The following is a 14,225-nucleotide window of genomic DNA, read 5'->3' as shown; positions in this document are numbered from 1 at the left end:
GGCCCCGGCGGCGGCGAGACGGGCGCCTTCCCAGCCGCGCAGGAAGCGGCCTCGGCCGGAAGGGGGGCCCCGGGCGCCACCGCCGCCTCCGCCTCCGCCCGCGCCGAGCGGCCTTCGACGGGCGGGGCCGAGCGGGGCCGAGCGGAGTCGAGCATGGCCGAGCGGAGCCGAGTCCTGGCCGAGAGTAGCCGAGTCGTGGCAGGGCGGGTCCGAGCGTGGCCGAGTCCCGGGCGAGCGGAGCCGAGCGCGGCCGAGTCCGGGCGGGGAGCGCGCGTTCCTGGAAGAGCCCGACTGGGGAGCGGGTCACATTCTTGGCCAGCGCTCGGGCTGAGGCGGACGCACGGCAACAAACAGCGCGGGGGGCGGGGCCGGCGCGGGGCGGAGCAGGCGGCGCGGGGCGGGGCGGCGCGGCGGCGGCGTGAGCTCAGCGCCGGGCGCTCAGTCCGAGCCGGAGCGAGCCGCCGGGAGGATGTGCGCCGAGCGCCCCGAGCCCCGCGCCGCCGCCGCGCTCTGAGGGCCGCGGGCGAGAGGCGCCTCCGCCGCCCCGGAAGCCGGGCGGGCGGGCCGCGGAGCCGGCGGGCGGGCGGGCCGGGGGCCGGCGGCGGGCGCGACGCGGCCGGCCAGCGCCGCCGGGACGAGCCGGGCGGGCGCCGCGCGGTGGGAGGAGCGGGGCGGCGGCGGCGCGCCGCGCGAGGACGGCCCGGCGGGCCCCGCGCCCGCGCCCCCGCTCCTCCCGGGCCCCTCGGCCTCGGCCGCCGCGGCGATTCGCGCCTCGCGGCGCCGGCACCTGCCCGCGCGCCCCCCGCGAGCCCCGGGCCCGCGAGCGTTGGCGTTGGCGTTGGCGGCGCGCGCCGGGGCATGCCCCGCGCCTAGAGCCCGGGGGGCGCGCGGGGGACGCGCGGGGGGCCCGGGCGGCGGCGGGCGCGGCGCGGGGCGCGTGGATGTGGCGCCGGGCCCGGGCGGCGGCGGGCTCCAGCGGCGGGACCCCTTCGCCCCGCCCGCCTTCCCCTTCGCGCCCCCGGGCGAGGCCGCGGCCGTGATCGGCCGTGAGCCGGCGGCGGGGGGCGGCCGGGGTCGGGGCCGCGGGCGCCGCCGGGGCGCGCGGGGCGGCGGCGGGGGCCGGGGGGGCCCGGGCGCGCGGGAGCGGGAGCGGCCGGGGGAGACGGAGCGCACCATGGAGGCGGCGGCAGGCGGCCGCGGCTGCTTCCAGCCGCACCCGGGGCTGCAGAAGACGCTGGAGCAGTTCCACCTGAGCTCTATGAGCTCGCTGGGCGGCCCGGCCGCCTTCTCGGCGCGCTGGGCGCAGGAGGCCTACAAGAAGGAGAGCGCCAAGGAGGCGGGCGCGGCCGCGGTGCCGGCGCCGGTGCCCGCAGCCACCGAGCCGCCGCCCGTGCTGCACCTGCCCGCCATCCAGCCGCCGCCGCCCGTGCTGCCCGGTCCCTTCTTCATGCCGTCCGATCGCTCCACTGAGCGCTGCGAGACCGTGCTAGAAGGCGAGACCATCTCGTGCTTCGTGGTGGGAGGCGAGAAGCGTCTGTGTCTGCCGCAGATCCTCAACTCGGTGCTGCGCGACTTCTCGCTGCAGCAGATCAACTCGGTGTGCGACGAGCTCCACATCTACTGCTCGCGCTGCACGGCCGACCAGCTGGAGATCCTCAAAGTCATGGGCATCCTGCCCTTCTCGGCGCCCTCGTGCGGGCTCATCACCAAGACGGACGCCGAGCGCCTGTGCAACGCGCTGCTCTACGGCGGCGCCTACCCGCCGCCCTGCAAGAAGGAGCTGGCCGCCAGCCTGGCGCTGGGCCTGGAGCTCAGCGAGCGCAGCGTCCGCGTGTACCACGAGTGCTTCGGCAAGTGTAAGGGGCTGCTGGTGCCGGAGCTCTACAGCAGCCCGAGCGCCGCCTGCATCCAGTGCCTGGACTGCCGCCTCATGTACCCGCCGCACAAGTTCGTGGTGCACTCGCACAAGGCCCTGGAGAACCGGACCTGCCACTGGGGCTTCGACTCGGCCAACTGGCGGGCCTACATCCTGCTGAGCCAGGACTACACGGGCAAGGAGGAGCAGGCGCGCCTCGGTCGCTGCCTGGACGACGTGAAGGAGAAGTTCGACTACGGCAACAAGTACAAGCGGCGGGTGCCCCGGGTGAGTGGCCCCAGGCCTGGGAGCAGGGGTGGATGTGCTTGCGGTGGGGGACCCTTCTGGGCCACAGGCTCTGGTCTCCAAAGGCTGGGACCTGTGTTTCTGCCGTGCCCCATGTGTCAAGTCTTTGCTTTGTTTTAGGGAAATTCAGAGTGTTCCCCTTGGCAGGGCCAGAGGGTTTAGTAGGAAGGCCCTCCTGCCCTTTCCCCCAGGAGGAGCCTGGAGTGGGGGCTGTGGCGGTGGGGTGGGGGCTAGGCCTGGTGTGTGGGGAAGGCCCACAGGCCCATAGCCTTTGCCCAGATAGGATAGGAAGGCACAGGCCTCCTATGCTCCCGGGAAAGCGGCCTGCTCCGAGGTCAGGGAAGTTAGCTCCAGTTGGGCCCCAGCCGGATGCCTCAGGCCCAGGTCTTCCTTGGGGTTGGGGTGGAGGTGACTGCCCTCACCCCGAAGGCACCCAGCCTCGAAGACGGAGGGCTGCCTGCCCTTGGGCCCCAGGAGACAGAGCTTGGGCGAGACGAGGCCTGGTTTTGTTACTGGCTCCCGGTCCATGTTTGTTGCCTTGAAGTTTTGGGACAGAGACACAAAATGAAGCCAGGTGTTCAGGCTGCAGCGACAGGGGCCTGAGACTGGGCGGCTCCAGCACTGTGCTGGTTGGTCTCCCTGGGCCTGCCAGGGACCAAATCCCAGAGTGCCCCGTGTGGGGTGAGGGCCACTTGGCACCCGGCTGAGGGCCTGGTCAGCAGGCCCCTGGGCCCACATGCTGGAGTTACTGGCGGCTTGGGATTTGTTTTGGACTCACCCATTTCCTTCTCTCCTTCTGAAACGCAGAGGGGTGCGCCGGGGAGGGAGGCCGCTGGCCTGGCTTTGTAGTTTGCCAGTTGGAGGATCTACGGGATCCGGCATGGGCAGCTCCCAGGCCACGAGGCACCGAAATTACTCAGTGGGGTCCTCAGGAACTTTCCGTTGCATACCTCCCCAAGTATGTGTAACTTTTCTTTTAAATATCCAGGCTTATTAAATTGCACACACAGAATGCTGCATTGGCTCAGCTATTCTTGGGAGGCCTAATTAATTCAGCTATTGCATCAAACTTTTTTTTTCTGAATCTGTGAATAGATGCTCCAGCCCGGTTTTCTCTGGGCGCCCCTCCAGCAGAGTGTCAGATCGTGGGGAGGAGGGGCTGTGGATGGAAGCGAGGGACTGTCGCCTCTGCGCGGAGGGGGCTGCGGAGGGTGCATGTGCGTGTGCCTGTGTGTGTGCGTGTGTGTGTGCAGGGGTGCTTCTGACCCTGCCAGGCCAGGGCTCAGGTGGCAGCTGCCTGCAGACCTGTGGGCTGGGGACGGATGCTCGTGGCAGAGCTGCAGACAGACCTCGCAGGCTGGGACCCTTCATGTCACATGGGGAGTTGGCTGGGGTGGGTCCGATGGCGCTCCCTGTGGGCTGGGGTCTTTCTTTTTGGGGTGGCCGCACCCTCGTCAGTGCCTATGGCTGGGGGAAGCCACGTGTCGCTGGGGTGGTTGGTGGGCTCGGGCAGGCTGCATAGTGGGTCACCTGTGGCCAAGGCCTGAGCTGCTGGGACACACTCATCACTGTCTCCAGAGCTGACGGCAGAGGATCTCGGCTGAGCAGGGTGTGTCTGCGTTTGTTTTTGTCCGACTGTGGGTCATGTATGTGCTTGCAGTCTTTCTGTCTTCCTGGGTTTTGTTGGGGGGCATTGGAGTGGCCAGCAGGGCCTCTTCGTCACAGCTGACACAGAGCAGGGCCCAGGCCACCGGCTTCTCCCTCCCGGCGGTTGTGAGCGCCGGGGTCCTTGGGCCGCCATGGAGACGGGCCAGACAAGCTTTCCCCCTGGTCATCTCAGCGGATGGCTCCAAGTTGCCTTTCCCTTTTGAAGTCCTCCCCAGCACAGCTCTGAAATCTCATCTACTGATTAAAAAGGAATTCCCAAGCCATACTGACGACGTTTATGGTGTGAGTGACTGGGTCCTCCAGGCCTGAGTGGCAGCCACAGCCTGGCCCTGGCAGTGGTGGCCTCCGCCTGGCTCCCTGCATGTTCACCAGCTCCTGCGGGCTTTCCTCTCCTCATGCTCCTGGGGGTGGGCACCCATCCTGCCCGTGTCGTCTCCTGCTCTGTGTTCTTGACGTGGGGTGGCAGCCAGGGACTCTGCCCTCGCTCAGTGCGTGCCCCCAGGCTCTGTGACTGTGTGGTTGGGAGTTCTGGGCTGCAGGATCCCCTTAAGTCTCCCTAGGACAGCCATGTGCGTGTCTCTGTGCACGGGGGCAACACATGAGAAGGGAGTGTGGTCTCAGGGTGGGCGTGGACCCGCAGTGCCCAGACCCCACTTCTCCTAGAAGGAGTGGCCTGGGAGGCCCCGCCTCCACCCTCGCTGGCTGCCGTTGGCTCCTCCCACCCATGTCTTGACAGCTTATTCTCAGGATATGTTTTGATTTCTTCACTTCCTTTGTAGCTTATTTTAATATTTTTGATCTGCCGAAGATGAGGGCTGAAGGAACAAAGAGTGTACTGGAACCCTCTTTGCAGGGCTGCTGCTCCCAGCAGGCCTTCGGGCTCTGTGGAGCGGGAGGGAGCTGAACTGCCTTCCGGGTGTTTGTGGCCAGGTCAGGGCCGGGTCTCCTGCCTGAGTGGGCTGGGTCAGCGTCACTCTGCTACCCGTGATGGGAGGTGGGAGAGGGCGGTGGTGTTCCCGTGTCCCAAACCAAGTGGGAGGCGGGGCTGCAGCTTTCGCTTTGGAAGCCTCGTGTGAAGGCGGCTGTGCCGGAGTCCCTGGCCTGTCGGCAGTGCAGTGACAGTGTGAGGGGCAGACAGTCTTCCTCCAGATGCCCCCTCATATCACGGGGTTGCAGAGGAGGCCTCCGCTCCTGTCCAGTGGCTGTCGGGCCCAGCCAGCTTCCTGCTGCTGTATCTTGGAAGACTGTGTGGGCTGTGTGGGTGCTTGGCGAGTCCCCTCTTAGGGACCCTGGGGCTGCTATCCTTGACAGGGGCCTTATCTCACCTCCGTACTTGGTTCCACGCTGGCTTTGTGACCTTGGACAAGTTGCTTAACCTGTCTGTCTCGGCGTAAACTGGGGACTGTTTCTTGATCTTGGGCTTTATGTTTTGAGTGGTACAGGTGGGGCACAGATGGGTCATTGTGCTGCTGGGAGCACTTAGCCAAGAGACTGGAGCCTTCCCCACTCCCACTGTTCTTCTTTCCGGTCGGCTCGCCTCCTTCCTCTTGGGTTCTCTGATAGCCGTAGGACTCCATTGGACTACATCTTTTTGTCAGCGTAGACAGCTGTCAGAGACGGAGACAAAATGTGGCAGTTGGAGCTGCCGCTTGGCCTGCTGCCTGGGACGTGGCCCCTTGTCCCGCAGAACGTCTTGCTGGGCAGCCAAGCGCTTTCCTTGCAGGCTGATAACAGGGTGGTGCGGTGTGGTGCTTCCCTTGGGCCATGGCAGGGTCCTGCTCCGAGGGGGCTGGGGGTCCTGCTTCAAGGGGGCCGGGGTCCTGTTCCGGGCAGGGATTCTGCTCTGAGGGTCCTGTTCCAAGAGGGCTGGGGGGGTCCTGTTCTGGCCGGGGGTTCTGCTCCGAGGGGGCCGGGGGTCCTGTTCCTGGGGTGGTGGGCTGCCTTTGTGAGAGCTGTTGCTCACCTGCCACGTGCGTTCTGGGCATTCTGGTGACTGGAGAATTTGGGTTGTGTTAGAGTGTTGTCGCTCTGTCCTGCAGATGCGTGAGTTCCCAGGAGTCCTGCAGGTTGGCTTGCCCTTGCTCTGTGTGGGCTGGTGTGGGTCTTAGTGGGCTGCGGGCTGAGGGTCACTTGGTTGGGAAGCTCTGTGTGCCGCAGTGGAGGGTCCGCGACGAGGGTTTTCTGATCCCTCATGCTGGGCTTTTGACCCGTGTCACTGCATGGCTGGCCCTGGCCCCAGGCAGTGTTTCCTGAGGCAGGTGCCCAGCCAGGTGGTCGGGCTTGAGAGCTTTGAGTCTCGAGGTCTGTTCTGGGGAATGACTGTGCTGGTGGAGGCCAGGAGGGGGTCGTTGGGCTGGGCGTGCCTCGGGTAGGAGCTGTGTTTTGCTCTTTTAAGCTGAACTGATCACAGGAAGGGACAGCATCAGGAGTTGCTCTCTGGGACACCCCTCACTCAGCGAGGTCGCCGTGTGTGGGTTTCGGGCTATGCCCTCCCAGACACCCTCAGGTCCGGGGAGCACTTTGGGGGCCATCTGGCCCTTTGTCCACCGGCTTCCTTTGGAAAAAGCGTCTGCTGCGAGTGTTTTTCTCCAGCTTTTTGTGGGGTTCCATGTGGTCTTGGGCCATGCTCTGGGGTCAGGCTCCTGGGCAGGCCCTGGTCCCTGTGCAGAAGGCCAGGATCTGTAGGTTTGGGCTGGTCTGCCCCCCAGGTGAGGGTTCTGGAAAGACGGTCAGCTACTGGGTCTTCTCAAGGGGCGGGGGGACAGCAGCTTGAGAGTGGTTCTTGACCTCTGCCCACCCCAGCTGGCTGTGCATGGGGAGGACATGGGCGGCTGCCCCTGGTGGCTTCTGCAGGGAACAGAACCTAGTGGTCATTTTCCCCGCACGGTCTGTCATCCATCTGTCTGAGACCCCTCTGGGAGCTGGGCTGGGTCCCTCGCCTTCTGGGACAGCAGGGTCACGGAGGGGTGCTTCCCTCTGTCAGTGTCTTGTTTCTCAGTCGTCCCTGTGGCTGATTTGTGCAATGTCTGGCTGTCTGTCTGTCTGAGTCTCCGGGTGAGGGCAGACAGGATATGGTGCGAGGAAGTCTGGGGTAAGTGTGAGCCGAACCCCGCCCTGGAGTCTCGCGGGGTTATGGGGCCACAGCCCCAGCTTAGGTTAGGCCTTCGCTGCCGGCAGGGCCTCCAGAGAGAAGGCGGTGGTTCCGGGGCCTGGGCCCTGACTGTCTGGCAGGAGGTGTCCACGCCGGCGGCCGGACTCTCTGTGGCAATAATGTGTCTCTTTCTAAGGATTGCGAAAGTTGAGGGAGGATTTCTCCACTGGAAGAATTATGCAAGTTTCAACTGAAATGTTTTTAAAAAGTTTCTTTGTTTTGAGTCAAAATACAGAGGGTGAATTATTTCCCCAATATCTGGGAGAGCTGGAAAAGAAGGCCCCCGTCCTTACTCTTAAGGGCTCTTCCCCTCCTGAGCAGTGGTCACCAGGCCAGGGTGTCATGGAGTGGGGGGCTGCCCGGGGACCAGCTCTTTACACCTGGCCTCCAGAGCGGGCGGTAGGGCGGCTGCTTCCTGTCGTGCCCTGGCCGTCACCCTCGTGGTCTGGAGCGGGTTTTTTTTTTTTTTTGAGACAGTCTGTCTCTGTTGCCCAGGCTGGAGTGCAGTGGTGCCATCTTGGCTTGCTGCAGCCTCTGTCTCCTGGGTTTAAGCGATTCTCCTGCCCCAGCCTCCCGTGTAGCTGGGATTACAGATGTGCACCACCAGGCCCAGTTAATTTTTTTGTATTTTTAGTAGAGATGGGGTTTCACCATGTTGGCCAGGCTGGTCTTGAACTCCTGACCTCAAGTGATCCACCCACCTTGGCCTCCCAAAGTGCTGGGATTACGGGCATGAGCCATCGTGCCTGGCCCCTGGAGTGGGTTCTGCCACGGAAGGCATCCCCGGGGCCTGCGGGGTGGAGGGGTCGCCCCCGACGTCCCACCTGTTCTCTTGAGGCCTGGTTACCCTCTGCAGACCAGGTGCCATGCCGGGTGACCCTCAGGAAGCTCTGGCTCACCCCGGGGGTTGGGAGCATGGTAAGTGATAGTTCTATAGGTGCTGCTGCTTTGTGAATATGAGAGAGAGTTCCAGAAGGGTCCTGCTTCCCAGAGCCTGCGTGCTGGTTTCACTGTGCGGTACTTGATATTTTTCCAGGCTGCCTTGCTGGGGTGGCCTCGATGGGGGGCCCAGGGAGCCTCCAGCTCTGGGGACATGCCGCCACATGAGCCTGCTTATTTACGAAAATGAAGAACCAGGACTCGAGTGTGAAATTTAAATGAGATTGTGGGGACAATAGTAAAATCCAGACTAGGAGCAGATGGACCCAGCACCTGCATTGGTCATGGCCCGGAGGTGGCGTGGTGGCGCCTGGTGCCTGTGGCCCTCAACTTGTGTCCTGCCTGCCGCCTAGTAGGCCTTCGCATGAAGCGCTTGTTCCTTTGAGTACTGCTCCTGTCTCTTGTCTGGGGGGAAGATAAAGGGAGCTTTGAGAGGCGTTTTGGCTCGAGCCTGGGAAACGGCCGAGATTCTGTTTGGTGCTTGGTGTTCATGTCTTCTCCGATTTTACTTTTTTGACTCATAAAGATGGAAGGAGTGCACTGCCTTGGTGCCCCTGCAGCTGCTGAATCGGGGTGTCTAGGCCTGCCTCTTAGGCCAGCACACCCAGCCCTTGTCAGGCCTTCTTGGGCTGCCTCTGCTGGGGGCCTTGTCTCACTGGCCATGGGGGTTGTCGTGTGTGTGGTTGTGTTGCCGGCCTCAGGGGCTAGGGTTGGGGGCGCCTGGTCACGTCTGGGTCCCCAGTTTGGGGGCCAGATTCAATAACTCACTGAATGACTCAGTGGACCTCGCAGGCATTGGCGGTCAGGGTTTATTGGCAGCTCCGTTTTCTGGTTAGAAGGGGAATGCTGTTTCTTCTCTCACTGTTTCACCTTTGTTTGTTTTTTGTTTTTTTTTTGTGAGACGGAGTCTCGCTCTGTCGCCCAGGCTGGAGTGCAGTGGCGCGATCTTGGCTCACTGCAACCTCCGCCTCCCGGGTTCAAGCAATTCCCCTGACTCAGCCTGCCGAGTAGCTGGGACTACAGGTGTGCACCACCACGCCCGGCTAATTTTTTGTATTTTAGTAGAGATGGGGTTTCACCATGTTAGCCAGAATGGTCTCCATCTCCTGACCTCGTGATTCACCCGCCTCAGCCTCCCAAAGTGTTGGGACTACAGGCGTGAGCCACTGCGCCGGCCATTGTTCCACCTTTGGAAGAAATTGGTTCACTGTCTTCTGACCTGGGGGCGCTTCTACCCTGGTTCCATGTTGAGGGCTCAGAAGGTGCTGGAATATTACCCTTGGCTGGTGAGGCTGAGTGCTGATGCTCCTCCCAGCTCTCAGCCCTGCCTGGACTGACTGTGGCTTCTGCTGGAATGTCGGTGGCTGACTTAGAAACAGCTCCTGTTCTAGGCTTCCTGCAGGCCCCACGGTGCTGCTCATTTCAGAGAAATGCAGCTCAGGCTGGCGGCCTCAGGGTGGGCATGGGTGGCAGGGGACACCGTCACCCAAATCAGAGGATCTGTCTCTGTCCTGAGGGTTCCACCCCAGGACCCAAGACACTAACTGGGCTCTTGTGTGGCCCTTCCCAACCAGACCTGATCCCTGAGCTGCGTGAGGTGACGGTGACTCCACGACAACTCGTGTCCCGTTATGGGGGCACCTGGGGACTGGCTGACCTCACCAGGAAGTGCGTCAGGAGTGGGTGAGGGGCGGTGGGAGGGCAGGGAGCACCCAGCAGGTGTCCAGTGGTGCTGGCGCAGCCTCTGTCTCTCTGTCCATACCCTGCCTGTATCTGAAGCAGCTTAGGTGCTCCCTGCGGGGCTCCCTGGCTGCTCTGGTTCCTGAAGACTGTGGCTGTGCCGGTGTTTCCTTTGATGTCAGTTTTCTTCTACAGGGGAAACCATATTGCCAGGAGAGCCAGGTGTCTGCTAATTACATAGTGTTCTTCTGCCCAGGAGTAAATTTGTAAGTGATGAGAATAAGAAGCAGCTGTCAGCCTGCAGACCCGCCCTCACCCTGCCCTAGTTGGTGCTGCCTGCTGGGAACTGCTGGTCCAGCTGTTGAGAGGAGGCCGATTGGGTGCACAGTTGTTGCAGAGTCTGATGTAGGCTCTCTGTCCTGAAAGTAACGTGGAAACATTTTTGCTTTTACTATGGAGTATGCGTCTTCGCCCAGAAACAGAAATGTTCTTGCTTTCGTTTTTGGAAATAAGGCCCATAGGTTGAGTCCTTCTTGCCCTGTTGAGGGAATGTGTCTGTCCTTAGCATGGAGGCCAGTCTGGCTGGGTGCTGAGCTCGTCCTGCAGAACACATGTAAACGCCTCATCCCTGAGAGCCCCGGGAGGCTGGCACCTTCTGTGGGAGGTCTGAGGTTGGCCCATTTGACCCTATCCAGGATGGGTTACTTACCGAGTCGAATGGGCCTCGATAGGCTGATCACCCTCTCGTGGCGGGCGTCTCTCCCGGTGCCGTCCCGCCTGGTGCTGTCAAAGGCTTGTCTTTGTCAGGCATTGGGCTATGGCAGCCCCAGGTCCCCGCCTGGTATGGCTGCCCATGGTCCAGGCAATGCCAGGGCAGGCATCCTTGACTCCCTCCCTCACCCTCACAGCTGGCCCTGGAGGTCTGTCTGAGGGGAGTTAGGCTTCATTGTCCATGCTCAGAGAACCTGAGCCTTTCTTGGGAAGCAGTTTGTCCCCGTGCCTCCCTTCAGGCTCCTGTGGCCTGAGGAGCCTCCGCGTGGCAGTGGATGGCAGCTCCAGCTGCCTGTGGCCCTCTTTTTTTATAGTTTCCCAGACGACTAGGCCAAACTGGGCCTCTGCGTCCTAGACTTGCTATTCCCTGTGCTGCTCTGGAAGGTTGGCGGCCCTGCGTGGACCTACACAGTACCCAGGACAGGCCTGCCATGGCACCGGTTGGGCCTCTGGGCACAGGGTGCTCTGCCTCCCTGGCCCTGACAGGCTCTGACGCCTGAGGATGGGGACCAGGCACTCCCAGCCTTGAGACTTCCCTCTGCAGAGGTGGCACAAGCCTGGGGCCCCAGAGAGAGGGACTCCTGCCTGCCTGGTGAGGGTGAGCGTGGGGTCTGGACTCTGACTCCTGGTCCAGGCGGGAGGAGCAGCACACTGGACAGGGCAGCTGAACCACCCTCCGCAGAGCTGTGGACACTGCGTGTGTGGTGCCGAAGGTGTGCACGTCCACCGAGGCCACCCGCGCCGCGGCCCGTGTCCTGTGGACTGGCGCTCACCGAGTGAGAGCTGCACACAGAACCTGGGCTGTCAGTGGGCTGGGCCACCCTGGGGAGGGGGGTATTCTGTGCTTGCTCTGAAGCCTGCCTCAGGCTGCCTTCTGGGTTAGGGACACCCAGGACCTCCATAGCTGGTGTGACGTCTGTGAGATCTCAGCTGCTTCCTCCCTGGACACCCGTGTGGACCTGGAGGGAGGTGGGGACCCGGCCTGGCACGGTCCCCGGCCACCTGCCTGGTGCTCCGGGTTGTGCCGTTGGCAGGGCCTTCGCTCTGCCTCACCTGCTGCCTCCGCATTTCCTGGCTACAACCCTGTTGCCCAAACCATTAAAAAAATTATACTCCCAAGTTGAATGATATGCAAATGTAGTCAATTAAGCGAGGGGATTTTAATTAGCAGTTTAAGTTCATGTGTGAAGTGCCTTGCCTTAATTACTTGACAGTTTTGTTGTAAATTTGCTAAGTTTTTTTTTGCAGAACTATCAAAACTGTGATTTTTGTTAACATTCTTGGATGCAGTGAGTGTCGCCCAGCTTGCCTGACCCTAGTGGGTTTTGTCTTAATTTATAAAGCTCGTTAAACTGTGAAAACAAGGTAAACCCCCTGGTTTGCCTCTGTGTGGCTCTTTGAGTCAAGCCGGGCTGAGTGTCTTCCTTGTCACTGGCTGGGGTGGGGACCTGCCTCTCGCGTGGTCTTGAGCTCCCCTTGGGGGAACGGGCGAACCCTCTTTGCATGTGGGTGTAGCCGATGGCGGCACCTGTGTCTGGGGACACATCCCGGACCTGAATGGAGTCAGGAAGGGTTTCGACCTGGACAGCCCGCATGCCAGGGACCTGCAGGGTGTGCGGTGGTGAGGGCCTGGTCCAGGTGGCGGGCTCCTTGGTGATACCGGGGACCCACAGGGTGTGTGGTGGCGAGGGCCTGGTCCAGGTGGCGGGCTCCCTGGTGATGCCGGGGACCCACGGGGTGTGCGGTGGCGAGGGCCTGGTCCAAGGTGGCGGGCTCCCTGGTGATGCCGGGGACCCACGGGGTGTGCGGTGGCGAGGGCCTGGTCCAGGTGGCGGGCTCCCTGGTGATGCCAGGGACCCGCGGGGTGTGTGGTGGCGAGGGCCTGGTCCAAGGTGGCGGGCTCCCTGGTGATGCCGGGGACCCACGGGGTGTGCGGTGGCGAGGGCCTGGTCCAGGTGGCGGGCTCCCTGGTGATGCCGGGGACCCGCGGGGTGTGCAGTGGCGAGGGCCTGGTCCAGGTGGCAGGCTCCCTGGTGATGCTTGTGGGTGGCTGTGTGTGGGTCTTGGGGTTCACAGTTCAGTTTGGGAGAGGGGAGAACCCCTCACTTTGAAGTCTTTCCTGGCCAATGGGAGGCTTCTCAGAGCAGCTTTCACAGCTCCGGGGCTGGGTGAGGCCTGTGTCTAGGCTCATGCCGCCCTCCGGGGCGTCCGGTGTGTCTGGGCAGTGGTGCAGCTCCTTGCGCTGGGTGTAGGTTTGCTTCAGTTCCCCACTGCTGCTTCAGCTGCCTCCTTTGTGGGTCCGTGGAACTTCGGTGCCCCCACCCCTGTTCAGCTCCCTGACTCAGCTCGATGCCTCTGGTGTAGATGGGCTTTTTATTTTCCCATCTAAACATCGTTATTGAAATTGTGATTTCTTTGGTATTTTAATGGACTGTAGATAAAGAAGGACCTGTTTTCTCAGGAGTGCCTGTGGGGTCCCTTGTTCTGGTTTGCTCAGTGAGGTGTGGCCCCAGGTGCTGAGGAAGGTGGCCAGGACCCCACAGGGCAGCGCCCACCACAGGGCAGCGCCCACCGCAGGGGCCCCTGTCCTCTGGGTTCCGCTCCACTTTCTGGGACCTTGGCCCAGGAGGCCTCTGGGAGGGTGAAATGGCCGCAGGCCTGGGGTAGGGGCACTGGCGGGAAGCCACAGGCCGAGAAGTCAGGGAGGAGGGAGGCCTGGGTCTGGAGGAACGTGGGAAGGGCAGGCGCCTCCGAGCAGCCTCGAGAAATGTGGGCCAGGCTGGTCTGGCCGCGGGCAGGACTGTGTCTGGGACTCTGAGTTGCCAGAAGCACCTGGCGGCAAGCCACATGCTGTCCACAGTGTCGCCCGGCCCCCATGAGGAGGTCCCGTGGGTGGTGGCTGGTGGGGGGCAAGGCTGCGGCACTGGAACCGCTGAGCAGGGGTTCCTGGGGCCATCAAGGCCCCCAGAAGAAGAAATCAAGTGGATTTTAAGAAGCAGAGCTCTCTTTAGCCCGAAGTAACCGTAGAGCATTAACAAGAAAACCTGGGGTTCTTAGAAATGCAGCTCTCTCTGCTGGTTCGGCGGACGGCGGACAGTTCTAGATCCAGGAGAGTAGTGGCGCGGACACAGACTTCGCCCTCGGTGGGGGCGGGAAGCACAGCGTCCTGTCATTCATGAGTCAGGTGAGAGGCGCGAGAAACCACAGCTCTTAGGAAAATCTGTGCTACCCAGTGTGGGGGCCGTCCACAGCCCCTCCAGCACTGCTAGTAGGTGGCCCCGCGTTGGCCCCAACCTGCCTCGGCTGTGCTCAGACCCTGAGATGTCCTGGGCACCCTGGTTGAACTTTGGTGGTAACTGCAGGGTGTGCACAGGAGCTGCAGGTGAGGGGTTTGTAGGAGCTCTGTGGCCGCCCTGCATCCCTGGCCTCTGCCATTTTCTGCCTAAACGTGGACACGTGGAAGAGGGAGCCCAGGATGCTGTGGGCCTGGAAGGCGGGTCCCTGCGGGCTCCATCCCTTCACTTCAGGGCATGGAGGGCCCAGGGTCCCCTCACACTTGCCTGCGGGGCAAACGGGGAACGCTTCTCTTTTTACTGTCATTATGAACTTATGGCTTAAATATGTCTATGGACTTAAGAGTGTCATCTGTGTGGAAAATTCCCGGCTTTCACTGCAGTAGAGAGATTAGCTCAATGCACCCCGTGTATCGCGTTCACCAGTTATCCGTGGCTCACTCATTTTGTTTCATGCAACTTCCCTCTCCTATTTTGAGGGGGAGGGACTGTAATTTTGTTTTGTTTTGTTTTGTTTTTGAGACGGTGTTCTACTCTGTAGCCCAGGCTGGAGTGCCACCAG

The 14,225-nt window shown here is 62.2% G+C and overlaps 1 protein-coding gene across 2 annotated transcripts in view; it reads left to right on the top strand.

Moving 5' to 3' along the window:
* Positions 1-726: 726 nt before the first annotated feature.
* SKI (SKI proto-oncogene) overlaps positions 727-14,225 on the top strand; it is an 84,140-nt gene continuing 70,641 nt past the window's right edge. For both annotated transcript variants that reach the window (XM_005545237.5, XM_045388328.3), the window contains exon 1: positions 727-2,143. In XM_005545237.5, coding sequence (XP_005545294.3) covers positions 1,175-2,143 — 969 coding nt within the window. In that variant the 5' untranslated portion in view covers positions 727-1,174. The remainder of the gene's footprint in view (positions 2,144-14,225) is intronic.

This window comes from Macaca fascicularis, chromosome 1, assembly GCF_037993035.2.
Source record: "Macaca fascicularis isolate 582-1 chromosome 1, T2T-MFA8v1.1".
NCBI lineage: Eukaryota > Metazoa > Chordata > Mammalia > Primates > Cercopithecidae > Macaca > Macaca fascicularis.
Note: the sequence above shows the minus strand (reverse complement) of the source record. Positions and strands in the feature narration are given on the sequence as shown.